Source organism: Lichenostomus cassidix, chromosome 4 (genome assembly GCF_008360975.1).
Source record: "Lichenostomus cassidix isolate B80296 chromosome 4, HeHo_3.0, whole genome shotgun sequence".
Taxonomy (NCBI): Eukaryota; Metazoa; Chordata; class Aves; order Passeriformes; family Meliphagidae; genus Lichenostomus; species Lichenostomus cassidix.
The window spans coordinates 57,234,859-57,262,317 of NC_139484.1; the positions used below are offsets into that span (position 1 = coordinate 57,234,859).

The window sequence follows — 27,459 nt, forward strand, 5'->3', positions numbered from 1 at the left end:
GGATTTTACCCCAAAGCTCAGCAGCTTGGGGTAAAAACCAAGGATGCAGGAGAAGGAATCTGTAAATTTGGGGGGCGGGCAGAGGTGGTGGCCAGCGGAGAACCCGGAGCATGTGGAATGTGCAGCAACCTAAAACCAGCAGGGAGATAACCATCGACCCTGACCTGCACCTGGCCCAGCCTCTGAAATTCCAGCCTCCTGCCCAGTAATTAAAAATAAAAAGCCCCTTGTGGCAGGCATTTCACAGAGCCTCACGTGCTGCTTAAATCTGCTGAGGCTGCTGGAGGAAAGATCCTACTTGGAAAAGGTCCTTGGAGCATCCCTTCCCTTCCCCGGGGCTGGTGGCTGGCGGAAGGTGGCCTTGAGTCCCTGCTGCACCTCTGCAGGTTGTCTGCTGTGCCACAGAGCATCCTCTGCAGGCACCAGGAATAGGAACCAGGGAGACGGCTGGGCCTGGGCCAGTTTCCATGGAAATGCCGAGCTCTGCCTCCTTCTAGAAGTTTTCCTGGAAGGGGAGATGGAGGGAGAGATCGGAGGGGGAGAGGGAGGGCAAAGAGATGAGGGAGGGCAAGAGAGATGGGATGTTGGGGAGGAATTGCTGGCTGGGAGGGTGAGGAGGGGCTGGGCTGGAATTCCCAGAAAAACTGTGGAATCACTGGCGGTGTCCAAGGCCAGGTTGGATCCACCTGGAACAGTGGGAGATGTCCCTGCCCTGGAAGGGGTGGTGCTGGATGGGATTTGAGGTCCCTCCCATCCAGACCATCCTGGGATTCTCTGCTCCAGTGTCCCATCCCTGTGCTCTCTCCTGTGGCCATCCCAGCAGGAATCACTGCAGAGTCCCATTGTGCCATCCAACCCCTGGGGACTCCATTGCCACCTTCAAGAGCTTGGAATGCTGCTCCCTCCTCCATCCTGGAGAGCTGGCAGAGGGAGCTTTGGCGTGGTTACCAAAGAATTTGGGCTCCAGGGTTGCCTTTTGGTGTGGCTTTGGTGGGGGTGGAACAAAGGAGATGCACATGGAGGGGGGAAGGGAATGGCAGGGGTTGGGTGCAGCACCCGAGCAGCAGCCTGTGAGCTGGGGGTGCTGCACAGGTGCCCCTTGGGGTGCCACCCTGTCCTTTGTGCCACAGGGGTAACCAGCAGCACTTCCAGGGGATCCCTTTAAAATCCCCAATTCCCCCTCTGCAGAGCAAACCTGAGCACCAGGCAGGCACTCCAAGGGACATGGCTGTGAGGGATGGAGGTGCTGGGGAGGTGGGAAGTGCTGGGGAAGTGGGAAGTGCTGGGGGGTTGTTGTCTTTTCCTCAGCTTCCGGGGTCAAAAACCACTTTGGAATTCCAGAAGGAGCTTCTTGAATGTAGAGGAGCAGCAGCTCAGCACCAACAGTTTTTCTCATCCATGGGAGAAGCCCTTGGAAGGGGTCAGGGTTTCCAGCAGGGAACTTTCCAGCTCTGTCCATCACCACAGAGGGGTCCTGCTCCCCAGGAGGAGGGAATTGAGCAGCTTTGGATCCATCACACACCCATTGCTCGGAGGCTCTTCTGTACCTGCAAGGGTGGAAACACTGGCAACGCTCCAAAGGCATGGAAACGGGGATTTCTTCACCTAAAACTTACATCATCTCCCAGCACAGGAAATGGTAATTGTTCCTAAAGGAATCAGTGGAAAAATCCCCTGAGGAGCATGAAATGTGGGGCATCAGGGGCTGCAGAGGTTCCTGAGCCAGGAATATTCAGAGCTTGGAGAAGAAATATGGAGTTGCACTTTTGGGAATTGCACTTTTCCCCAGTTACCTGTCGGCTCTGGGCACACAGCCCCGCGTTTGGCTGCCAAAGGAGCATTGCCATAAACCAACCCTCAGCCCATCCCTTCGGAAAAATGAATTCCAATCTCACATCAGCACTGCCCATCTCTGCCCTTGCCCCTGCCTGGGGCTGCCTGCTCTTCCCTGCCTCCTGTTTCAGGGGGAGAAGTTATTCCCAGACCTTCCCCAGCCTCTCTGCAGGGTGGGAGGAAGAGGATGATTTTCCTCCTTTCCATGGCAGCTTCCCCCTTAAACAGGGCTGGGAGCATCCAACCCCCTGCCAAAACCTGCCAGATGATGGGGAAGGCCCCAAGCCAAACCTCCAGAGATGAAACCAGGGGAGGAACCAGACAAAGCCAAGAATTAAGGCTGGGTTAAGGCTGGCAGCCCCTGGAATGCTGGGAGGAGCTGGAGCCTCCTGAGCCCCCCCCCGGAAAGCCCAGAGCCACCTCCAGCTCCCAACAGCCCTGGGGCAAAACCTTGCTTTGGGGTCACTCTGCTGCCCCAAGGAAGCTCCCAGTTCACAGAGGCATCCCCAAATCCCTCTGCCTGGCTGACCCCTGGCTGGAGATGCTCCACAGACACCCAGAGAGCTGCCCCAGCATTTTCCAAAGCACTGCAGCTCAAACACCTTGTGCAAAGCCTCCTGCAGCATCTCAGGGATGGGGGGAGAGAAAGAAGACCCAAAAACCAGGGCAGAGCCTGAGCCTGAGCCTGAGCCTGAGCCTGAACCTGAGCCTGAACCTGAGCCTGAGCCTGAGCCTGAGCCTGAGCCTGGTGGGGGGAGCTGGACACGGCACGGATTTCCTCCCTGTCCTTTGTGACGACACAGTTCCCCCCAGGAAGGCAATCCCGCCTCCTCGGCAGCCAAGTACCCCTTCTGGCATGGGAAATGCGGTGCCAGCACCTGATCCAGAGCTTGGCTGCAGTCGTGGTCACGTTTTCCCATTACCTCATGCGTGGTGTCACCTCCACGGCCACACTCCCTCCGTGGAGAGTGCTGTCCAAGAGGGTCACTTTAAACTGGTTTGGTTTTTGTCATGTAAAAATGTAATATAAAAAGCTTTTTGATAGATATCTCTATTTATATCAGGCTTAAAGGATAAAAGCATTCATCCAGGGGAGGTGGGGACAGTAGACAGGACATTCACAGCCACTCCTGCACAGGCAGATGAAGGTTCATAAACCACACAACAGAGGGTGATTTTCTTACCTGGGGAGCTGAACCATTGCCACTATTTTAGGCTCAGCTCTGAGGATTAAGGGAGGTTTATGAGAGCTGTCTCTGACCCGTGGCTGTGGCAGGGAACCTCCCATGGTGTTGTCCAAAAGGTGGGACAGCTTTTCCATCTCTGGCAGGGAAGGGGAGCTGCCTGTCCTGGCAGCAGAGCTGTTCCAGGGCAGAGATCGAGTTCAGCTCAGAGACTGGAGATCCTGCACATCCTAAAGCCTGACAGCCCCGACAGGCACAAGGGGCACAAATGAAATCCCAGTGACCCAGGCCTGGTGGCTCCATGTGACACAGCCAAGGAGAGGTGGAGAAGAGATCCAGGACTGCCAGGTCCATCCCTGGGTTGTATCCCACTGGAATCCCTCAGCAGCAGCCTGGGGCTGCGTTCAGAGGCCACAGGGGGAACATTTCAAACCTGTGCTCATCATTCTGCTCCCCAGCATGTCCAGAAGCTCCTAATTCCAGGGTCACTGAGCACTGCAGGGTAAAGCTTTGCTTTTCTGAAGCCACAGTCTGGCCCTTGCACTGGGCTCCCCTCATCTCCTGGGAGGTGACAAACGGGGAACAATGAGATCCCACTGAACATTTCCATGCTCTGATCGTTTCCTGGATCTCTCCATCCCCTCTTTCATTTCCAGCCAGACCCTCATGGCTCATTCCCCGACTCTCCCTGAATCCCCAGCAGGGTTTGATGCCCCCTTGCCCCTGTGGGTGCTCTGGATGTGTCTGCAGAGGCATTGGCTGCCCCCAAAGCAGGGAGGTGCTGCGAGACACAAATCCCAGTGCTCTGCCCAAGGTGATGCCGTGACTCATCCTGGAGCCAGGAATAGCACGGGAGCAGAGCCCCTTCACCTGCTGGAGCCTCACCCGGCATGGCTGGGAGCACAGGGGCACATCTGGATTGCAGCAGGGCACAGAAACACATCCCCAGCACATCTGGCCCTCCAGCAGGGGATGTAAGCAGTGGGAGGAAGGGAAAACGCAGGTAGGGAGGCCAAGGAGAGGTTTCCTCCTCTTTTCTGGCTCCTGTGCATCCCACAGCTCCCTCCTGCACACCGAGGTCACCTCAGCTGCTTTGTGCTGGGCTTGTACCCCAAATATTTGTGTAAACACAGTGGGGTTTGAGCCCAGCAGCCAAAATGGCCAGGGAAAGCCTTCCCCTCCCAACCCAAACTGTGCCAGATGCTGGTGACAATGCTCTCCCCAGAGCATCCCTGCTCGTCCGGGATCAGCTCCAAATCAATGCTGGGAACCTGGAAATCTCCAAACAGCCAGGCAGGGAGAGCAGCACTGCCCAGCCTTGCTCCCCGCAGAGGCTTCACCCCCTGGCAGCGGCTTGGGGGTCGGGAGGATGCTCAGGGGGTGGAAGCACTGCCAGGATCCTTCCCGATCCCCGCGGGTGCTGAGCCTGTGCTGAAAGCTTCCCTCGGGAAGATGGTGGGATTTGCGGTGCGGATCTGCTTTCTCCAGCCCAACTCCGTGCTGCCACACGCCAGCCTGGGTGGGAGCCATGAACTGGGATGACTGAATGCTGGCGAGGGAGGGAGCTGGTGACAGCCTTTGCCTTCTCCTCCTGGCCGCTCGCTCTGGCGCAGGAGGAGCCGGCAATCCACCTCCCGCTCCGCATCCAACAAACGCGGAATGCCAGCGGAAAGGATGGCAAAATCCGGCAGGGAGAGGAGGGAAGAGAAGGCGAGGGGGGAGGAAGAGCAAAGCAGGCACCTTTAGCGCTTCTAGAAGGAACAGGAGCAACAAAAGGCATTTGGGGGGAAAATACCACAGGGCAAGGGAGAGATGCAAATGTGGGAGAAGCGCAGCCAAGGCTGCGGAGCTGCGGGGATGCCCAGGACCCTTCCAGGACCGCAGGGGCCCAACTGAGCCCGGGGACAGCAAAGGCTGCGAGCAGAGCTCGGCCCTGCACGCCTGCGGTTTGCACACTCGTGTGCACGGCCGTGCGGGGCCCGCGCTGCGGGAGGGGATGCTGGGCACGCATCACACCGAGCAGCAGAGATCTGATAAAAATATCGCGATTATTAGTTAAAAAGAGAGAAGGAAGGGGGAAAAAAAATGAAAAACAGAGGGAGAGAAAAGGGGGAGGGGAGGGGAGGGGAGAAGGGGGAGGGAGAGGGCATCGCGTCACGGGAGAGATTTCCTTATTGGGACTCCCTAGCCTACATCCTGAGTCCATATATGGGCATTTACGTCACGGCAGCCTCACTGGGGACTCCAGAAATGGCTGCGGCGGAAGGCCGGAGCAGCCCCGCTCCCGCTATAAAGGGGGCGGCGGGGAGGGAGCGCCGGGTGTCCGCTCGGGCTGCGCTGCCGCCGGGCCCTGCCTGCCCCCCGCCCGGCCCTGCCCCCGCACCGCCCCCAGCACCCCGGGCTGTCACCTGCAGCCTCCCTGCCACCTGCCCCGAGCACCCTTCCCATCGGTCCTGGCACCCCGAGCGTCCCCCGGCTCATCCCTGAGCATCCCTCCGATCGGTCCGGGCATTCCCAGCTCATCCCGAGCATCCCGAGCTCGCCCGGAGCACCTCCCGCCTCGCCCCTGAGCATCCAGCGGCTCTCCCTGGGCATTTCCCGGCTCATCCCGAGCGCCTCCCGGCTCTCCCCGAGCATCCCCGGCTCGCCCCAGCCCGCCCCCCCTGCTCCGGCCGCGTCTCCAGGGAAGATGCTCAACGTTATGGATTTCTCCTGCCCGGATCCGCTTTACTCCAAGTACGAGGAGAGCTGCGAGATGAAAACCGGAGACCTGCAGGGCTTGGGGCAGCCTGAGCAGCAACTTCTGGCAGAGGCCGATTTCCTTGGAGGTAAGGGCGGGCGGGAGCCGGGCAGGGATGAGGGACCCCGCTGGGAGCGATGGCTGCATCCAGGAATCGGGAACCTTCCCCTCCGCTGCCCTCAGCCCCGGGCTGTGGGTTCAACAGCCCTCCGCCAGCTCAGGCTGGGGGTCCCGAGGGTCCTGCTGGGGGAGGGGGTGAATCCCAGGGCTCCCTGTGCGGTTTCAGGTGCGGAGACCTCGCAGTGACGCAACAGCCTCCCGCTGCTCCCTGCATCCCTCCCCCCAGCCCCGCAGCCCTCCAGCCTCATCACCGCCGTCTCTTTTGTTTCCCAGGTGAGCTGCTGGGCGCCCCGGGGAGCAGCGGGGCCGTGGATTATTCCCTGCTGGGCAGCCAGCCCTCCCCTTCCCTCAGCTACACCGGCAGCTTCTTCATCAAGGCGGTACCGGAGCACCCGCAGGACCAGGAATCCCTCTTCAACCTGATGTCGGGCATCCTGGGCATCTCCCCCTTCGCCTCCTCCGAGGGCCACCAGAGGCACCTGGACGCTCTTTACCCCTGTCCCGAGGTGGCGCAGAGCCAGCTGGACCTGTACTCGTCCTGCCAGCCCGAGATGAACGGATCCAGCCCGGCCCCGTTCCCGGAGCAGAGCTACAGCGCCTTCCCCGCGGCCGAGGGAGCTCAACCCCTGCAGGCACAGCCCGCCCTGGGCAGCACCTCCCAGTGCTTCTTCCAGCCCAAGCTCCTGGACAGCAAGCAGGACATCAAGCTGTCCTCGGGCTCGCCGCCCCTGGACAAGTTCAAAGCCCCCTGCGCCCAGTGGGAGTCCATCTCCCAGCAGCACCAGGCCTACTTGCCCGCTGGCTTCCACTCGCCCGAAGCCTTCCCGGCGGCGGAGGGCGGCCAGGGGCTGTTCCACCCGCTGGGCTCAAAGATGGAGAGCGTCTTGTCCGTCAGCTGCCAGTCGGAGCTCGGCAGCCTGGCGGAGGATGCCGCCTGCTTCGGAACCCATCTGGGCTTCGGCTGCGAGCCAGAAAACTTCGCAGCCCGCGGGGACTTCGCCGACACCAAGATGCACGGCATGGCCGCGCCGTTAATGCCGGACTTTGACGCCTCCTTGGCCCAGCCCGAGGTGCTGTCGGGTCTGATGAGCTCCGCCGAGCTCCTCCACCCTCACCCCTCTCCTTCCGTCCCCCCCGCGGACTTCTTGGGTCACCCCACGTCCTCCTCGCTGCCTTCCCTGCTGCCCGCCAACCCTCCGCCGCTGGCCGAGCCCAAGAAGAAGACTCGCCGGAGCAAATGCTCCTCCAAATGCTTCTGCCCCAAGCCCCACGAGAAGGCGTTCGCCTGCCCGGTGGAGAACTGCATCCGGAGCTTCGCCCGCTCCGACGAGCTCAACCGGCACCTCCGCATCCACACGGGCCACAAGCCCTTCCAGTGCCGCATCTGCCTGCGCAACTTCAGCCGCAGTGACCACCTCACCACCCACATCCGCACCCACACCGGCGAGAAGCCCTTCTCGTGCGACACCTGCGGCCGCCGCTTCGCCCGCAGCGACGAGAAGAAGCGCCACAGCAAAGTGCACCTCAAGCAGAAAGCCCGGACCGAGGAGAAGCTCAAAGGCTTGGGGTTCTTCTCCGTGGGGCTCTCCTTCGGGACACTCTGAACCTCCGAGCCGAGCGCTGGCGGGCGGCATTTCCCGAGCTCCCCCCGAGCGTCTCACGGGAGAGCCGGGGTGGCAATTCCCTCCTGGGTGACCCGGGAGGAGAGGCGGCGGCTGAGCCGTGCAGGGCACCAGAGGGGCCCGGGGAGGCGGCGGCGATGCCGCGGGGCCGGAGCGCACCCCGCGGGGATGGCGTGTGGCATCCGCACCGTAGGGACCGAGCCATTGCACAGCTCCTGTTCCACGGAGGGGAAAGCAAAATCCGTGTACAGACACAAATCACCCCCGAGGTGGGTTTTTGGACACTCTGCGTTCGTAGCTCCCGGGCTGTGGTTTCCCATCCTTCCCTTTCTGAAGGATGCTCCTGACTGGAGATTTTCCGGCCGGCTCAGTCGGGGCTGCGGCTGCTCTGGTCCTTTCTCCCCAGGGAGAGAGACAACACCGGGCTCTGGCAACGGCTGCTACCAGGCCCTTGGGAAAGGTGATTTCAATACCACTACTACTATTATTATTATTATTATTATTATTATTATTATTATTTCGGTTATTATTATTACCATTCTCTTTGTAAAAAGAAAAGGCCTCTATCAGGAATATTTGAAATTTGTGTCTATTTTTCTAATTAAAGCTCTGAGCCGATCCAAGGCCTCGCTGAGGTTTCTCTCTGCCTTTCCATGCTGTATTTCCATTGGGTTTTTGACCTGTGCTGTTGCATTTTGGGGGAAAACGGTGCTGCCGTAATTAGCAGGGAGAAAAAAAATCCATCAGTGCAGCTGGGTGGTTGGCGACACCTCCTGAGCATCCCCAAATCCGGGTGAGAGCTCAGCCCAGGAGAAGGCTGTTGTCTGGGGCAGAGCAGTAGCCGCTGGGTCTCCTTCCAGAAATAGGACCTGGCTCTAGGTTTGTTCCGATGGGGCTGAGTCCTGGAGGACTCTGTGTCCTGTAGGGACCCCAAAGCCCAGCCCAGCATCCCCACCCTGGTCCCTTATGGGATGAGGATGTCCCACAGTCCCTTGGCTTCACCCGCAGGAAATGGGATGAGATACATCCCAGTTCCCCATTTCCAGCCCCACGGTTGGAGGAGCTCCAGGCACCACCAAGCAGGTAGGATTGGGTCCTCTGTACAACGTGGGGCTTTTTGCTCCCTCCTTTTTGGAATTTTAAATGGTGGAGAGATGCTGGTTCCCCTCTCCCGGGAATGGCCGGTGGCCAGATGGCACAGGAGATGATGCTGCAGCCAGGAATGTGCCTCCCATGGAAGAACCTCCCTCCTCTGGTGGTTAAAAATCAGTAAAAATCGTGAAAAAACATCCCAAAATCTCATCCTTCCAGTGGGAGATGCTCGGATGGGGCGTGCCGAGCTTTGGTCTCCATTAATCAGGAGAGGATGCCTGTGGGAATGGAGGGAGTGAGCCCAGGGCCATTGTCATCGATGCTCAGGTGATTTAGGGTCCTTTCCTTGCACAGGGGGGAAACTGAGGCAGGGAAGGACCACAGCTGCAAACTGCTCTTTCCGGTGGATTGCCTTTCCTGATGGGTTTTGTCCCCTTCAGCAGCCCTGGAGAGGAGGATCTGCCCCACAGCCATATTATGGAGAGAGGGATCTCCCTGTCCTGTTCCCTCAGGTTCCTCAGCCCTTTGTCAGCACATGAACAGGAGCTTTCCAGGGCTAAACACCAAAACCCACTGTCCAGGTATCCCAGCCAAATCTGAGCTTGTCATGGGGCGTGGAGACCCTGTGAATTGGGGTGGGAAGCTGGGCAGGGGATTGGGGGATGATAGCAGAGATGGGATGTGGGAAGGGATCAGAAGGAAATCCCAAATTTCCCCTCAGTCCTCTCCCTATAATTTCACACCCCAATATCACCCAAGGGTGCTCCTGACCCTCAGGTGACCCATCCCAGTGTGTGGCAACCTAATCCTGAGCCAGGAGCTCTCCAAGGGGTGCAGATGACCCTGAACACCAGGAAAACCTTCACTGGGGGGACACCCCAGATATGGTCAGTAAGGAGCTCAGGATCCCTTTGGGAAGGGGCTGGGTGGGGTTCCCTCTCTGGGGGATGTTGGGAAGGGACTGGGTGGGGTTCCCTCTCTGGGCGATGTTGGATCCCAGCGGGCAGCAGAGCTGAGCTCTCCCTGCACCGCTGGCCATGAATGATGCAGGAGGCCTTGATTAATACCCTTCGGGAAGTCATCAATAATTGATGCTGAGCCTGGAAGCTCTGCGGAGGCATCGCTCCAGCCTTGGCCCTCTGCTGCTCCGGCCAGCGCTGCCAGGGAGGTGGGAGGGATAGGCACACCTCACAGCCACCCCACAGCCACCCCACAGCCACCCCATAGCCACCCCACAGCCACCCCACAGCCACCCCATAGCCACCCCACAGCCACCCCACAGCCACCCCATAACCATAGCCACCCCACAGCCACCCCATAGCCACCCCACAGCCACCCCATAGCCATCCCATAGCCACCCCATAGCCACCCCATAGCCACCCCATAGCCACCCCACAGCCACCCCACAGCCACCCCATAGCCACCCCATAACCATAGCCACCCCACAGCCACCCCATAGCCACCCCATAGCCACCTCACAGCCACCCCACAGCCACCCCATAGCCACCCCACAGCCACCCCATAACCATAGCCACCCCACAGCCTCTGGGGCTGCTGCTCCTGGCTGGCATGGGGCTGGGCACACTGCAGGAGGGCAGGACGGTGGCACCCCGGATGCCAGGGATGGGGACAGCCACCTGACCCCGTGTCAGCAGCAGCCTGGACCCAGTGCTGCCATCCTGCCGTGCCCACCCCGTGCTGGCAGTGCCGGGTGGCTTTGGCATGGGACACCGAGCTGAGGCGCTCGGGAACTGGATGAGGATCAAGGCAGGGATTAAACCAGAGTGCTCGGGGACCATGTGGGGATGGAGCCAAGGCCCAGAGCAGGTTGTTCAGGAATTCAGTCAGGACCAAGACAGGGATTAACCAGGGCAGCTATGGACCACATCAGGACCAAGTTGGGAACCAACCCAGAGCGATTGGTGACTGGACTGGGACCAAATCAGGGTGCTTGGAGACCACCTGGAGACCAAATCAGGGCATTCAGGGACCAGATCAGGACCAGGCTAGGAATCAAACCAAGGTACTCAGGGACTGGATCAGGATCAAGGCAGGGATTAAGCCAGGATGATCAGGTACCAGCTCAGCACCAAGCCAAGGACCGAGCCAGGGTGCTCAGGGGCACAATCAGGACCAAGGCAGAATACTCTGGGCCTCAATTAGAATCAAGCCAGGGATGAAGAAAGGACGATCAGGGGCTGTCCCGGGACCGAGGCAGTGTACTGGCACCTGTGGGTCCAGCCCGGGATGGGGCAGGAGCAGCGCAGGAGCTCAGGCTGGGCCACACACCTTACACTGCATCCCCCGGGGAGGATGCTCGGGGTGATCCCGGCCAGGAGCTGCCAGGGGCTTCACCGGGGGGGACAGGGGGGTCGGGGGGCCGGGGGGCTGCCATGGCAGCCGTGTTCGTGGGGAGACAGGCAGAGGGAGCTGTGCGGGAGGAACCGGCAGCGAGACAGCCCCGGCTCGGGCTGCAGGGGAGGAGGAGGCTGCCGGCGCTCGCCCTCCGCCTTCCTCCATCCCTGCATCCCTCCCTCCTCCTCTCGCCATGCCGAGACCCCGCTGAGCTCCCAGCGCCCCGGGGATCCCACATCCCCAGGGTGCCCAGAACCGCCACCCTCCCAGCACCCCGCCGGGGCCTTCAGCCTCTGCTTCCTTCCTTCCTTCCTCCTCCTCCTCCTCCTCCGCCTCCTCCTCCTCCTCCCCCCACCCCGCAGCCACCACCCTCCCTCCCTCCTTCCCCAGGGCCTGCCTGGCATGGAGGTGCTGGCCGCAGGGAGCCGGATGCTTCCCGCGGGCTGCATCCCTCCTGCCCCGCATCCCCGCGCCCGCATCCCTCGTGGCCCGCATCCCCCCGCCCCGGCACAGCCCTGAGCCGCTCGGCAGCCTCCTCCTTTGTGCGGCGGAGCGGCTGTGCGGGTTTCGTCCCCCACCCCGCACCCCCCGGCTCGGGGGTGGCCCGCGGGCGAGCGGGAGAGATGCTGCCCTCGCCGGAGGAGCCCAGCGCGGCAGCTCGGCGGCCAGAAGCAGGTATGGGGCGAAAGAGGGTGGGATGGAGCGGGGATGCTGCCCTGGGAGGGGGCGGTTTGTCCCCAGGATGCTCCTCAGCCAGGGCCCCCGGGAGCAGGGGGACGCGGTGGGGACAAAGCCGCCGCCGGGCTGAGAGGACGAACCCGCCGCTGGCTGCTCCGGGGCTGGGGGGCAAAAAACGCATCCGGATTTTCCTTCCCACCTCTCCCGAGCCCCCTGCACCTCAACCCCGGCCGTCCTCGCCCACCGCGGTGCTCCCACCCCGCTGGAGCGCCGGGGAAGGATGGGGACGAGCGGCGCGGGCAGCATCCTCCACCCCGCCAGCATCCTCCACCCCGCCAGCATCCCCCACCACCTCTCTTCTCCATCCCCCCCCTTCCCTTTTCAACCAGGCAGGGGAGCTGCCTGCTGGTAATATATTTTTTGGGGTGTGGGTGGGCTGTAAAAACGTTAAACAATGCGAAGCAAGGCTCCATGATGAATCGCAGGTAGCGGCGCTGGAGCAGCCCGGGGATGCTGCAATCCCGGCGGTCGGCAGCGTTTCCCGGCTCCGGATGCCTGTGGGTTTTATTAGCGTGGCCGCCGTAGTAATGACTCCACTAATAATAATTCCCTGAAATCCTGCTTGTTGCCGTGGAGATGGGAGGGAGGAGAGGTTTTGCGGCCGCGGTTGGACCTGCCCAGGACAAGGAGCCGCGAGTGCTTCCCGATCCACCTGGGCCGGATCGTGCCTCGGATTTTGGCCGGGAAATTCGGGCTGAGGCTGCTCGGGTGCCCCGGGAGACGCGGGCAGGGATCCAGGCCCGAGGCAGCCCGGCACGATTCCCCATCCCCGCGCTGGAAAAGCGCTTTCTCATCCCCCCGGCAGCGGCCGAAGTTGCCGGACGTGCTTTGTGCTCGCCGGGATTTGGGTTTCGGCAGGGCTGAGCCGGTGGTCGTCCAGGTGGGGTTAATGTGGGAGGGTGTGTTAGGTAACGACCCCAAAACACAGCCTCGCAGCTCACAAACCCTCCCGGCTCGTCTCGTTTTTATTTCTTGCATGGATTTCCTGCCTTTACTGATCTTTCCCTTAAAAAATGGTTTCCCAGCCAACCTCGTGGCCTGGTTGTCCCTCCGAGGGGAGGCTGAGCCACCAGGGATGCTGCCCTGGGGACCAGCAGGGACGGATGGAGGTCCCGTGGCAGTTCCAACTGGTGGTTATGGGATGCAGGAGGGATCTGAGGGCTTTTAGGGTGATGGGAAGAGCCCTTTGTGGGATATTGCAGGGGGATGAGCAAGGGATACTCCCACCCATAGATGCCTTCAGTGTTTTGGGGGAAAAGCATTGCGGTTTTCATTTTGGAATGAAAAATGAACGAAAAATGAAAATATTGTTCCCTGAGATGTGTCTGTGCCCTCCAGGCCAGAGGGGACAACAGCAGCCCCCCAGGCTGGATTTTCACTGGCTGATCCCATTTCACAAGGGTGGGATTTCCCCCACTGATGTGGAGGGTTTTGTGAGTGGGGGATTTTGTGAGTGACACTGCAGGGGCTCCTTGGGTGGTGGTTGGGCAAGAGAGCACCAGGGTCACCTCTGCCACCTCCTGTGACAAGCTCAGGGGAGATGGAGAGAGGTTTCTCATGGTTTGTGCACCTTCCTGACAGCTGTGCTCCTCCCAAGTGGTTGTGAACCTTCCCAAGGGGTGGGAGAACTTCCCAGCCGTTATGGATCTTCCCAAGGGTTCACAAAACCTCGGGATCATCCAGCTTGGGAAAGACCTCAGAGATTGTTGAGTCCAGGAGCTGTGGAACTTCCCAAGGGCTGTGGAGCTTCCCAAAAGTTGGGGTTCTTCCCAAGGGCTGTGGAGCTTCCCAATGGTAATAGAGCTTCCCAGGGGTTTTGCACATTCCCAGGGGCTCTGCACCTTCTTGAGCTCCATATGCCCTCCCAGGGGATGTGTGTGGGTGGGAGGAACGTGGGAGGGTGGGATGGAGGCCCAGAGTGGACCAAGGAGGGATTTTTGGTGACCCCCATCCCTGTATCGCTGACCCCCCTCTCTTCCAGTGCCCGTCACTGCCCGATGCTGACACCCTGCGAGGATTGCCGCGTTCCCCCTCCCATCCCGGGCCGACCCCTCGCCATGTCCCAGCGGAGCAGCCACCCCTCTGCCGGCGGCTCCCTGGCACGTCCCCAGAGCCTTCGCCCTGCGCCATGAGCGCCGGGGAGCGGAGCTGAGCCATGGCCTCGCTGGACCTGCCGTACCGCTGCCCGCGCTGCGGCGAGCACAAGCGTTTCCGCAGCCTGTCCTCGCTGCGGGCTCACCTGGAGTACAACCACACCTACGAGACGCTCTACGTGCTCTCCAAGACCAACAGCATCTGCGATGCCGCCGTGTTCCCCCTGGCCGCCGACGGCGCCCTGCTGACCCCGGCCGCCCGCAGGGACTACTTTGAGAGCACCTCGTTCCAGGGCAAGGACCAGCGCTTCTCCTGTGACCTCGTCCCCGCCGACGAGCTGGAGCCGGCGCCGTCCTCGTCGCCCTCGCCCCGCTATGTGCACGAGATCGAGATCCCGCTGAGCGAGATCTTCAGCCGGGGCAAGGCCGTGGCGCCCGCGCCAGCCCCGCCGGCCAGCATGGACGCGGCCTACGAGGAGGGCCTGGCCCGCCTCAAAATCCGCGCCTTCGAGAAGCTGGAGGTGGACAAGCGGCTGGAGAAGCTGACCGAGGAGGTGGAGCAGAAGATCGCCTCGCAGGTGGGCCGGCTCCAGGTGGAGCTGGACCGCAAGAGCTCGGAGCTGGAGAAGGCCAAGCAGGAGAGCCTGCGGCTGAGCAGGGAGAAGCAGGAGCTGGAGGACAGGGCGTCGGAGCTGTCCCGCCAGGTGGATGTCAGCGTGGAGATGCTGGCCTCCCTCAAGCAGGACCTGGTGCAGAAGGAGCAGGAGCTCACACGGAAGCAGCAGTGAGTGCTTTGTCCTGTCCCAGCTGCAGGGTGGGGGAAATGGGTGCCTGGTGGCGAGTCCTGGAGAAGCTCAGGCTGCCCCAGGATCCCTGGAGGTGTCCAAGGCCAGCTTGGACAGGGCTTGGGGCCACCTGGGACAATGGGAGGTGTCCCTGCTCATGGCAGGGGTGGGATGAGATAAGTTTTAAGGTCCCTTCCAATCCAGGCCATGCCATAAGCCCAGAGGAGCCCAACAGCACCAGCAGACCCCCAGAGGCTCAGGCACAGCCCTGGTGATGCCATCAGCATCATCCCTCAGCAGGTTCAGTGCTCCTCAGGCCAGGCTGGAGATCACAGAGTCACAGACTGGTTTGGGTTGAAGGAACCTTAAATCCCACCTTGTTCCAACCCCCTGCCTTGGCTATGCCAAATTCCAGGCTTTTCTCCCGGAAGGAGGATGGGGCAGCCCAAGCAGTATCACCTCCATTTGCTGTTAAGATCATGACACTCCCATCCTCATTTGCATTCCATATTCCCCACTCCACACCCCCTTCCCACCCCAGTGCTGGTCCTGAGTTTCCCTGCAGTCCAGAGCTGGGTCTTTTTGCCCTATCTGACCAAGCAAACCAGGCCCTGCTCCTCAGGAGCTTCTTAGCAGACCTGGAAGGGCCCAGAAAGTCAGTGAGGTGCAGTTTAGCCATGGTTGTGCTGGGCTGGAAGCTCTGCTGGGATTCCTCAAGGAATTGTCTTGATTCCCATCATCCTCTGCAGGTTTGTGAATGATTTGACACCAAAATAATGACCTTGCTCAGAATCAGGGCTCCAGGATGGGGGGTGGTCCTGGGGTGAGGAGTGGGGTCACCCTAGGGCTGGATAAGGACAGCACCTCCAGGTTTGGGGATGTGTTGGTGGGACAGGCAATGAGGGGTTCAGGGGATGCCATCAGCTGCCTCCTGGGTATTGTCCAGGGATATGTGGTGATGGAATGAGGGACACCAGTGTGGATGAGTCTGGAGCAGAACCTGGAGACAGCTAGACAGGGCAAACAGAGGGTCAAATGTCTCTTGGTGGAGCCTGGACAATGTTACCACCTAAAAACCTGGGTGTGTGCCCCAAAATTGCCTCCTGGGCCTCCCATTCCTCAGAGAAACCCTCAACTGTCCCCATCAGTCCCCAGACTCCTCACCCCGCAAGGGACAAAATTCCTTTGTGAGGTTGCAGGGGGAGCAGGGGAAGCACTGATGGTGAGAGGAAGTTTTCTCCTGGATGTGGAGAAGTCATCAGAAATCATTTCAATCAGCAAAACCTTTCCTGAAAACCTTGTGGGGACATTTCCCAGCCCTGCCAGCTCCAAGACACCATGAAGCCATTGTCCTCATGAGAGACCTTTGGCTCCTGGGCTCTATTTCTTTGGCCAGGGGTGTTTTTCCACCCAGTCCATGGGAATGAGAGAGAGGCAGGAGATAACCATCAGCATCACCTTACAGCTGCTGCCCAGCTCCACATTTGCCTTCCAAATCCCCTGAGGCCTCTTCCAGGAGCCTTCCCAGAGCATCCCAGGAGCTCCCAGGCTCAGCCTGCAAGTGGCAGGTTGGGGAGAAATTAATTCGTAATTAATTGATAATTAATTGGTAATTGATAGCCAGCAATGGGAGTTATGTCACTAAGGGCTGCCCTCTCCTTTTCCTTTGTGCTTCTGAGCAGATCATTGTGTCCAGGTGTGCAAGGTCAGGGGTGCATGGTTGGTGTGTCCAGATGTGGACAGTCTGGTGTGCCCCAGACAGATGTGCAAAGCTGTGTTTGTGCCCTCAGGGGTTCCTGGGTGCTGAGTGAAGGTGTGAACACCACCAGCTGTGCAGGTGTGAGCAGCTGTACCTGTGCCTGGGGTGTGTGGGTGGGTGTGCATGGAATTGTGGAATAGTTTGGGTGGGAAGGACCTTAAATCCCATCCATTCCACCCCATCCATGGTCAGGGACACCTCCCACTGTCCCAGGGTGCTCCAAGCCCCAATGGACACTCCCAGGGATCCAGGGGCAGCCACAGCTTCTCTGGGAATCTGTGCCACAACATCCCCACCCTCCTGATGTTTCCTGTCCATGTGTGCTGGTTGTGCCTGGCTGTGTGCTGGGTTTGCTCTCCTGGGGGTGTGTGGGGCACTCAGGTGTGCAGGACAGGTGTGTTTGTCTAGCTGGGTGCACTCGTGGGTGCTCACAGAGCACATCCATGTGCCACGTGTGTTTTGGGACGTGTGGCCTCGCTGCTGTGTCCATGTGTGTTTTGGGACGTGTGGCCTCACTGCTGTGTCCATGTGTGGCTGCATGTGCTTCCCAGGATTTCGGGAAGCAGCTGAGGACAGCAGGAGTTTGAGCTGGGGTGGGGTCAGCTCGGGACACAGAGCTGCTGTCACACTGCACCCCAGGGCTGTCCACCTCCTGGGGGACACAGCCCTTCCTTCCGCAGGCTCAGAGCTCCAGAGCACCTGCTAGTTAACATATTCATGAGGCAGCCAAGGCCCTGCAACCCCTGGGCTGAACAGGGATTGGGGCTGAGCAGGGCTTAAGGGTGCCAGGCTGCCCTTAAAGTCTTTCCTAAGTCTGTCCTGAGCAGGGCAGGGTACCACTGCCATCCTCCTCCCTCACCCTGCCACGCCATCATCATTCTCCTCCCTTTGCTCCATCGTGCTCAGGAGCAGGATCCCAGTCCTGGGAATGATGGGTGAGGTGCTGGGGATGTCACCTCACCCCTAAAACAAGGTGGCAACATCCATGCTGCATTCTGGCAGCATTCCTTCATCCCTGTCCTGCCCCAACCCATGCCAGGAGCCACCTGGGCTGGCACAGACCAGATCAGGCTGAGGATGGAACTGTCCAGATGTGCACAAGCATCCCTGATCCTGGTCGCAGCTGGGAGACAGGGATTGGGGTGCTGATTTGCTGGGAAGGGATTGGGGTGCCAGGCAGGGATTGGGGTGATGAGCAGGGATTGGGGTGCTGGGCAGGGATCGGTGTGCTGGGCAGGGATCGGGGTGATGAGCTGGGATTGGGGTGATGAGCAGGGATCGGGGTGATGAGCAGGGATCGGGGTGATGAGCTGGGATTGGGGTGCTGAGCGGGGATTGGGGTGATGAGCAGGGATCGGGGTGATGAGCTGGGATTGGGGTGATGAGCAGGGATGGAGGTGCTGGGCAGGGATTGGGATGCTGGGCAGGGATTGGGGTGCTGGGCAGGGATTGAAGCCCAGGCGCGGGTGCAAGCACTGGGGTGTCCCCGCTCGTCCCCCCGCCAGGGAGGTGCTGCAGATCGATCAGTTCCTGAAGGAAACGGCGGCGCGGGAAGCCAACGCCAAGGTGCGGCTGCAGCACTTCATCGAGGAGCTGCTGGACCGCGCTGACCGCGCCGAGAAGCAGCTGCAGATCATCAGCAGCAGCTGCGGCACCACCCCCAACGGGAGCCTGGGACGCTGCGGCACCCCGGCCAGCAAGGCCATCGCCCGGGCGGTACCTCTGCGGGCACAGGCACGGGCACGGGCACAGCCGCGGGAACGCGGCCGCGGCGTCGGGACTGTCCCCTCGGGTGTCCTCTGCCCGGGCGGTTTGGGGACCCCATGTCCTTCCATGGGAAAGGGACGATCCCGGTGGGGATGCCGAGGTGTTTCTCGGTGGGTCGGTGTTGCCATGGCGCTGGGCGATGCTGGAGATGCTGCTCTGCATCCCGCTGGGTGAGGGTGTCCCCCCAAAGCGCAGCTGGCACCGGTGGGTTGGCGGGGTCCCCTCCCTCGGCCGCGCCAGACGCGCTGGGTTGTGCCACCTTGGCTCCTCTTGTCGCGTGTCCCTGCAGAGAGAGCGGCACCCGGGGCCGGGGGTGGCCGTGCACGGTCCTTACGGCGTGTCCAACCAGCGCTCCTCCTCCAGCACCGGGTGAGTGCCCAGCCCTGCCGCCTCTCGGGGATTTCAACGGGATGTGGGAAGGGGATGCACACCCCGGCCAGCCCTGAGCTCGGACATCCCCATCCCAGGGCCTCGAGCCGGGCCAAGGCCGTGTCGCAGAGCTCGGGGTGCTACGACAGCGACAGCGCCGAGCCTTGTCCCACGGACGACACTGCCGACGGACACCCGTACGCCGCCCGGGACGGAGCGCGGGGCTCGGGGCTGCGCCGCCAGGCCATCCAGAACTGGCACCGCCGGCCCTACCGCAACAGCACCGAGGGCGAGGAGGGCGACGTGTCCGACGTGGGATCCCGCACCACCGAGTCGGAGGCCGAGGGCTGGGAGCCGGAGGCACCGGGATCGGCAGCGGCCCGACCGCCCGGCAGCTGCCGGCTGACAGGTGAGAGCGGGGCGTGTGCTGAGCGGGGCGGGAGGGCGGAAAGATTGGGAGGTGGAGGATGGAGAGGCTGGGAGACGGAGGATGGAGAGATTGGGAGGTGGGGATCAAGGATGGAGCTTCCCTTACTCACTGCTCTCCCTGCACCCCAGTGGCCACCGACGCCGGCTGTCCCACGGCCAGGCCCGAGGGCAAGGTGTGCCGGCTGGAGAGGGGCAGCCCCGGGCACTCCAGCGAGGTCATCAGCCCCGAGATCCTCAAGATGCGGGCGGCTCTCTTCTGCATCTTCACCTACCTGGACACCAAGACGCTGCTGCGCGCCGCCGAGGTGTGCAAGGACTGGAAGTTTGTGGCCAGACACCCAGCTGTGTGGACACGGGTGCTGCTGGAGAACGCCAGGGTGTCCTCCAAGGTACTGGGCTGGGGACACTGCTGGGGGAGCCTTTCTTCCAGGAGGGTAAAGCTGTGCCAGCATCTCCTTGGCGGTCAGGTGGTTGTGCCCTTACTGTCACGGGGGGACACAAGTGGGCACTTGCTACAGAGCTGGAGGTCCTGCAGGTGTACAGGTGAATGATCCAGGGTGGGACTTCACAGGTGTTCACGGGCTTTGGTGGCCACAGCCATGATTTTGTGGTCACAGCCACGATTTTGTGGTCACAGCCATGAGTTTGTGGTCACAGCCATGGGTTTGTGGCACATGCTCTGCATGGTCTCGTGTGTGCATCTTCCTGTGTGTCACAGCCAGCGGTGGGTGGGTGGTGTGGGACGTGCTGGCATGTCCCCATCAGTGACAGCCACCCCTGTGCCCCCAGTTCCTGGCCATGCTGTCCCAGTGGTGCACCCAGATGCATTCCCTCACCCTCCAAAACCTGAAGCCGCGCCAGCGGGGCAAGAAGGAGAGCAAGGAGGATTACATGAAGAGCACACGGTGAGTCCCTGTGTCCCTGTGTCCCTCCTGCCACAGCCAGTCCTTGCTGCTCCTCAGGGATGATGCTGCTGCTCCATGAGCCCCAACATCTACTTCCCTGTTGGACTCAATGCCCACCAGGTTCTGCTGTGGGTTTTGGGCATCCTGGAGCCCTGGATGGCCACAGGATGTGTCACCCTGCTGGAGTGGCCCCAGGATGGCCCCAGGGTGGTCCCAGGGAGGCTGCTGTGGCTGATGCTGTCCCACCCTGGCAGGGGCTGCCTGGAAGCAGGGCTGGAGTCGCTGCTGAAGGCCACGGGCAGCAACCTGCTGATCCTGCGCATCTCTCACTGCCCCAACGTGCTGACCGACCGCTCGCTCTGGCTGGCCAGCTGCTACTGCCGTGCCCTGCAGGCTGTCACCTACCGGTAAGGACGGCCACCAGCAGCCACCTCAACTCGGGGACAGGGCTGGGAACACCCCTGGGTGTGCTGGGCTCACCCCCATCCCTGGCACAGCACAGCCCTTCTGCCCAGGTGCCAAGGTGCCACCTTCCCATGGTCCCACCCCGGTGGCAGCCCTGAAGTCCCCAGTGCCAGCTGTCCTTGCAATTGCCATCCTCTTCTGGGTTGTTGCCATGCAGATGTTTCACTTGCAGCTCCATTCCCACTGCCCTGTGACTGATCTCACCTCAGCTGGAGGATCTTGGCAGGGGGACACCACTGTGTGTTAGAGAAGGGTGAGGAGGAGGTGCCCAGTGAGGTCCCACCTGGCTGTCACCCCTGATGAAGGATTGTGATGGGGAGGAGAGGCTCAGGGTGCCTCTCTCCTGAGGGAGGAACAGCTCTGCCATGGGAGAGCTCAGATCCAGCTTGGACACCTAGCCAAGGACACAAGACTCACAGTGATTCTGGAGGAGGTCACAGGTCCTGGAGGAGGTCACAGGTCCTGGAGGAGGTCACAGGTCCTGGAGGAGGTCAAAGGTCCTGGAGGAGGTTACAGGTCCTGGAGGACATCACTGACCACTCCTTAGCTTTGGCCACCTGCTGAAGAGGCTCTACCTCCTCTGGAGACAGGATTGACCTTCCCTGCACCCTCCAAGATGATCCTTGCTCTGCTGCACCTGCAGATGACCACCTCAGCCTTGGTGTCCCTTTCACCTGGTCCTGATCCAGCCCAGGATGGAGAACCCTCCAGGTGGGAAAGCACACCCAGCCACTCCCCTGGGGTGAGCCCTGTGAGCTCAGAGCCATCTCTGACCAGGAGCTCCCACACCACGACACAGAGCTGCGGGATTTAACACCAAGGCTGCTCCATCAGCCCTTCCAAGGCCGACAGATCAACTCCAAGCACTCCTGGCACGTCCTGAGCTGTGTCTGTGACTCATGCTGTGATAAACCTGCTGCTCTTGGCACCCTGCTCCACCAGAGATGTGGGAAGCACTCCAGATAACACCCAGCCTTATTTTTAGGCTTGCTTGAGGTTCTCAAGTGGGGCATTCAGACTTGGGAAGTGTGGTGTTGGTCCCCAGAAGGCTCCTGGAGTGGTGGGACAGCCAGGGGACTCTGTCTGGGCTGGTGGCATCAATGTGGTGCTCTGTGACATCTCTGTTCAGTGCTGGGCTCCATCCCATAAACCCACAGCTGCCCCAATCCCTGCTGGGTCCAGCAGCATCCCAGGAGGCCTCAAAACACCATGGAGGAGCCACAGCAAAGCCCTGCAGTGACACTTGGCCAGCAGACCTGGTGGCACAACCACAGGGCAGGGCAGAGGCCACAGAAGAGCTCCTGCCCCTGGCTGGGATGTTCTTCCCACCCCTGGCACTGTCCCCATCCGGGCAGGTGGCAAGTGACACCGGTGGGACCTGCAGGGACAGGTTCTGGTTGCCCTGCAGGGACACACAGCCTGGCAGTCCCAGCCAGTCCCTTGTCACCTTTCCATCTGGAAGAGGCACCTCCAACTCACCTGCCACATTCAACCTCCCCTCAGCCTCACCTCCCCCTCTTCACCTTCAGCCTCACCTTCTGCCATTGCTGTGACATTGCACATCCACAGGCACAATTCCAGCTGGGAGAGTCCAGGGGCAGTAAATAATGACCAGATTGGAACCTCTGGGTGCTCCAGGGACACCCAGCCCCAGGGTGGCACCACTGCCAGTGGGGCCACCATGTGTCCCCTGTCTTGTTCCAGGAGCTCCACGGACCCCGTGGGCCATGAGGTCATCTGGGCCCTTGGAGCTGGCTGCAGGGACATCATCTCCCTCCAGGTCGCACCTCTGCATCCCTGGTGAGTCATGGAATCACAGGATGGGTTGGGTGGGAAGGATTTTATCCCATCCAGTGCCACCCCCGCTGTGCACAGGGACACCTCCCACTGTCCCAGGCTGCTCCAAGCCCCAGTGTCCAACCTGGCCTTGGGCACTTCTAGAGATGGAATTGTGTTAGGAGGAGGCCATTGAGTGTGAGGTGCTGGAAAGAAATTGGCCACCCAATTCACCCGATTTGCTTAGGGAGGCTCTTCGTGGGATGACAGCAATCCTGGAGCAGCCCAGTCCAGGAGAGCAGAGCTCAGCCCCATCCTCCCTGTGAAACCTGGGAGCTGCTGGGTGTGTGCAGAGCCAGGAATATTTCCAGGGGAGCTGCTCACCTCGGAGATGAAAGGGATGTGTGATGGGTCTGGGAGGTGACACTGAACATCAAAGGCTGTCAGAGCTCTCACTGCTGGCAGCAGCAGCCCTGGAGGGCCTGGATGTTGTTCAAAGGGTGGCACTGCTGAGGGGGTGACTGCACTTGCTCTCGTTTTGGAAGAGCATTTTGGGGGAGATGCTGGTGGAGTTTCATCTCCATCCCACAATGTCAGAGTGCTCAGGAGCTCATGGCTCACACAGCAGGACACCCAGCTCCCAATGTCCCCGGGCATGGCTCTTGTCTGGGAGGTTCATGCCAGTGTCACTGAGCAGGAGGAGCTGCTTGTCAGGGTCTGCTGGCTCCTGTCTGCCCTGGGGGAAGCAGCATGTGGCACCTTGGCTTCTCCACCTGAGACAGAGCTCCAGGCTCTGCTGCTGCTGCTGCAATCTGGGCAAGCAACAGAGTTCAGGGCCTGATTGGCATCACCAAGGTTGGAATCACAGAATCGTGGAATGATTTGGGTTGGAAGGACCTTCCAGGGGCAACACAGCTTCTCTGGGCAAGTTTTGAGCAAATGGAGCTGCCCTGTCCTGGTGGTTCTCACATGGGGACACTCCCAGTGTGACCCCAGGCTGATGGGGTGGGAGAGCTCCCAACCCCACTGCCAGCAGTGCCATGGGGCTGGGCTGACAGCCATGCCACCCCCAGCTCGTGTCCCTCTGTCCCTCTGTCCCCAGCCAGCAGCCAACACGCTTCAGCAACCGCTGCCTGCAGATGATCGGGCGCTGCTGGCCTCACCTGCGGGCACTCGGCGTGGGAGGAGCCGGCTGTGGTGTCCAGGGCCTGGCATCCCTAGGTAGGTGGGGGAATTGCAGGGTGGCAGGATGGATCTCTGGGGTGGGATGAGGTCTGTGAGCCCACTGAGTCCAAACTGTGCCCAATGCCCACCTTGTCACCACCCCAGAGTGCTGAGTGCCACATCCAGGCATTCCTTAGGCACCTCAGGGGAGTCCAATCCTCCCTGGGCACCTCCTCCCTCCTCCTCCGATGGGACAAGGCAGGGAGATGGTCCTTGAGGATCTCTGGAGAAACCCACCCACCCCAATGTCCATGGGTGCTCCCTGCCCCTCCTCATCCCACCCATCCCTGCCCCTCCTCATCCCACCCATCCCTGCCCTCCTCGTGCCACCCATCCCTGCCACCCCCCTGCCACCGGCTGTCCTCGTCCCCTCCCCGTGGGACACTGACAGGGCTGCCGTGTCCCTGCAGCCCGGAACTGCATGAGGCTGCAGGTGCTGGAGCTGGACCACGTGGCAGAGATCAACCAGGAGGTGGCTGCCGAGGTGTGCCGCGAGGGGCTGAAGGGGCTGGAGATGCTGGTGCTGACGTCCACCCCGGTGACCCCCAAAGCCCTGCTGCACTTCAACAGTGAGTAGCACTGCCAGGGGCACCTGATACCCAAATCCAGGGAGCAGAGCAGCCTTCCAGCCCCACCCACAGGAGCTGCCCACGCAGGAAGGTGGTGGGAGCTCTGTGGAAGGTGACTAAGAGGGGATCCAGCATGCCCTGCCAAGGATGGGCTGAGGAGAGCTGGTCTTGGGCCACGGGGAGGATGCAGATGCTCCCTCCGTGGTCCCCCCAATGTTTGTGACACACCTGAGGTTTGTGATGAAGCTCAGCTTGAGATCCCACTGTTTGCTGAAGTCATTTGCCAGGGCAGGAGGTCTCCAGGCACCAGGAGGGTCTGTCCTGCTGGTCACAGCTCAGGTGACTGTGGTTGGACTTGCCAGGAGCTCACCCCTCTGGCAGGAAGGGTCAGAGGAACCCAAGGGAGCAGGAGGACACTGATTTGGGACAGGGCAGCCAGGGGTCACCTCACAGCCCAGACCCTCCCTGCACAGACCTTGGCCAGCTCTCCTCCATCTGCAGGGCGAGGATTCCCCACCCTCAGAAGGCCTTGAGGAGCACAGGGTGGGATTTGGGGAGGCTGCCTGTCCCCAGACAGGGACATCAGGTGCTGTCTGTGTCCCCAGGTGTCTGCAGGAACCTGAAGTCCATCGTGGTGCAGGTGGGCATTGTGGATTACTTCAAGGAGCCCCACAGCCCTGAAGCCAAGAAGATGTTTGAAGAAATGGTGAACAAACTCCAGGTAAAGCATCCCAGTGCCAGCTAACACAGTATCACCAGCCCTGTGTCCTTCCTTGGCAGGGATCAGAAATATTCCCCCATTCCTCCCTCATCCTGTGTCCTTCCTGAGGTAGGAATTCCCTTCTCTCTCCCATGTCCTTCCCAAGGCAGAGATTTAAGATGTTCTCCCTCTCTGTCTGTCCTACATCCTTTCCAAGGCAGGGATTAGAGATGATGCTCCCCCTGTCCCTCCCTCACCCCATATCTTTCCTGAGGCAGGGACTGGAGATCATCTCCCCTTTTCCTTCCCTTGCCCTGTGTCCTTCCAGTGGTAGAAATTCCCTTCTCTCCCATGTCCTTCCCAAGGCAGGGATTGAAGATGTTCTCCCTCTTTGTCTCTCTCCTGTATCCTTCCCGAGGCAGGGATTGGAGGTGTTCCTCCCTCACCCTCCCTTCCCCCTGTCCGTCCCCTGCACCTCCCTCACCCTGTGTCCTTCCCTGGCAGGGATTTGAGGATTTCCCTCTCTCCCCATGGAGTTCTGGGACTACCAGATCCCCCAACCCCACTGTCTGCTCCTCTTGCAGGCCCTGAGGAAAAGACCAGGCTTCTCCAAGATCTTACACATCAAGGTGGAAGGAGGCTGTTAGCCCTTCAGGGAACCCAAAGCACATTCCCTGCTCTGCCCAGCGTGGGTCACTCCTGGGTGGCCAGGGCCGGAGCAGGGACACCCCAGCTCGTGCACAAGGAACCCCAAACTCTCGCAGGCCTTCGGGATCGACGCCGGGGCCATCCCGGGCGAGAAGGTGCTACTTAAGGACATTTTTTGGCTGCCCCAAGACCCAGGGCCGTGCTCTTTCCCAGGAGGGAAGATGGCTTTGAACCCCTGCGGCTGCTCCTTGCCAAGGATCTGTGCTTGGGGAATGGCTTTTCCGTCAAACTCTGTTTTGGGGGATTTTTGACCATTCGAGGATGGCTCAGCCCATTTTGGGAGCTCTTGGCAGAGTGCTGGGCTGCATCCCTGGCCTCTCCGTGGGATGATGAAGGTGGGGTGGGAAGGGGCTGCTGCTCCTGAGGAAATTCCCAGCATTCCTGCAGGGTTTCTGCTCGTTTTCATTTCGTATTTACCAGAGGGGCACCCAACCCTGGGGACATCACCCCGGAAACCAGCAGCCACCACAGCACAAGGCCGAGAGCAGAGCTGCACCTCGGGGGCTTTGGGAGCCAGCAGGCACCAAGAGAGATGGGTGGTGCTCCTGAGGTCTGCAGACTCACCTCCTCTCCACCAAAACCCTCCTGCCAAGGCAATAAACCATCTCCAAAATCCTCATCCTCCAGGAAATGTGGATCACACTTCTGTCCCCACCATCCACGTCCAGACTCCACCCAGAGTCAGATGTTCCACGTGGAGAGAGGGACTGGCATGGGACACTCATGTTTGCCATCTCGTTGCCTTCCTGAGCAGCCTGAAGGAGAAACCCTGGCCAGATTCCTGAAATTCTCCTGGGGAAATTCCAAACAACAGCCCTGGCTGACCCTTATCTGTGCCCACCGTTTTCTAATTCTGGTTTTCCTTCTGAGTGTCCTCTGCCTGCAAGGACATCGTCATCCCCAAAATATCCTTTTTCCATATGGAAAGGCATCCAGCAGGGTCAGGCATCTCCATCCTCCACCCTGGGGAGAATGTCCCCTCAGAGCACTCAGAGAACTCAGAGCACTGCCAGCAGCAGGGACACCCCAAGACCCAACAGGCTGAGCGGAGAGGAAGCGACTGGGAAAAGTGGATTTGGGGGCTTTTCCCTCTTGTCTGGACCAGTGCTGGAGGTTTGGTGCCTGTTGACTGTGGTGGCTGTGAGGAGACACCATGGGGCATCCACCCAGGAGGGACCAGGCTGCACATCCAGCTCCACATTCCTCATCTGCCGACTCAGACAGCCCATGGGGATCCCTGGAGAAAGGAAAATCACTCCCAAACGGCTGGGGCTGGTGGGGTTCTGCAAGCAGCTCCTGGGTCTCTAACCCCACCTCAGGGGACTCTTCACCCACCCTTCATCCCATCTGCGCTCTCCTCTCAAACAGGGTAAGGGTTTTGTGGCCATAACCCCCGTGGGAAGCACCTCTGTTGCCCCTCCCAGTGCAGCTTTCCAGGAGAAGGCTGTTCCCTGTATGCACAAAATTCGGGAGCCCCGAAAATGCCTGCGAGAAGCTCCTGCATCCCAGCACGGCCCCAGGAGCAGCTCCCTGCCGTGCCCACCGGGGGTTTACCTCCACCCCGGGGAGGCTGGGACACTCCTAATCCAGGGGCAAGAGGAGCAAGGGATGCCCCGACCAGCAAAAAACCACCCAGCAAAGCAACAAGCCCCGGGGACCATCCGGCCCCATCCAGGAGCACGGCCCAGTGGAGATGTCACCCAGTGCAGGGACTTGTGAAATTCCCTTAAGAAACAAAAAATACAAAAACAAAGCAAGTATTTATTTCTATAAAGAGAAGAAGGAAAAAGCAGATTTTAAAGGAAAATTATATACTCAGCATGTTTATACACTCTATGCTTAAAGACTCTGGTGGCCCAGAGTGGTGGCCCAAGCCTGGAGGTGATGGTGGCCCAAGCCTGGAGGTGGCTGCTCCAGGTTTGCCAGGGCCTGGATCCTCTCCCAGCTCCTCAGGGCTGTGGGGAAAGTGAGGATGAGGTGCTGGGAAGAGGGCAGATGTTGAGGACTCTCAGAGAAACCTTCTGTGCCAGTGGCGCCGGTGGCTGTACCTGGTGGTGGCACTGGGGCGTGGCTGGGAGTGACATCCCCATCCCTCCGCTGCCACCGCGGCTTTGGGAGTCACAGCAGGAGCCTCGCCTGGATTTGGTGCTTTGGTGCATCCCCAAGACCACATCAACCCATCGCCTCCCCGTGGGGCATTCCTGGAAAATCCAACTCAGCAAAGCC

At 60.5% G+C, this 27,459-nt stretch overlaps 2 protein-coding genes across 2 annotated transcripts; both read left to right on the forward strand.

Moving 5' to 3' along the window:
- The first annotated feature begins 5,201 nt into the window (after window positions 1–5,201).
- EGR4 (early growth response 4) lies at window positions 5,202–8,139 on the forward strand. The gene is made up of 2 exons (XM_085059316.1): window positions 5,202–5,845; window positions 6,151–8,139. Exons 1-2 carry the CDS (start codon window positions 5,707–5,709, stop codon window positions 7,479–7,481), a joined length of 1,470 nt encoding a protein of 489 aa, XP_084915442.1. The 5' UTR covers window positions 5,202–5,706; the 3' UTR covers window positions 7,482–8,139.
- A 2,891-nt stretch (window positions 8,140–11,030) lies between these two features.
- FBXO41 (F-box protein 41) lies at window positions 11,031–25,854 on the forward strand. The gene is made up of 13 exons (XM_085059317.1): window positions 11,031–11,621; window positions 13,666–14,561; window positions 17,827–18,055; window positions 18,378–18,457; window positions 18,556–18,866; window positions 19,016–19,275; window positions 19,676–19,791; window positions 20,046–20,198; window positions 21,961–22,056; window positions 23,135–23,253; window positions 23,667–23,825; window positions 24,431–24,546; window positions 25,110–25,854. The coding sequence occupies exons 2-13, from the start codon at window positions 13,840–13,842 to the stop codon at window positions 25,170–25,172; spliced, it is 2,424 nt and encodes an 807-aa protein (XP_084915443.1). The 5' UTR covers window positions 11,031–11,621; window positions 13,666–13,839; the 3' UTR covers window positions 25,173–25,854.
- The last annotated feature ends 1,605 nt before the right edge of the window (window positions 25,855–27,459 follow it).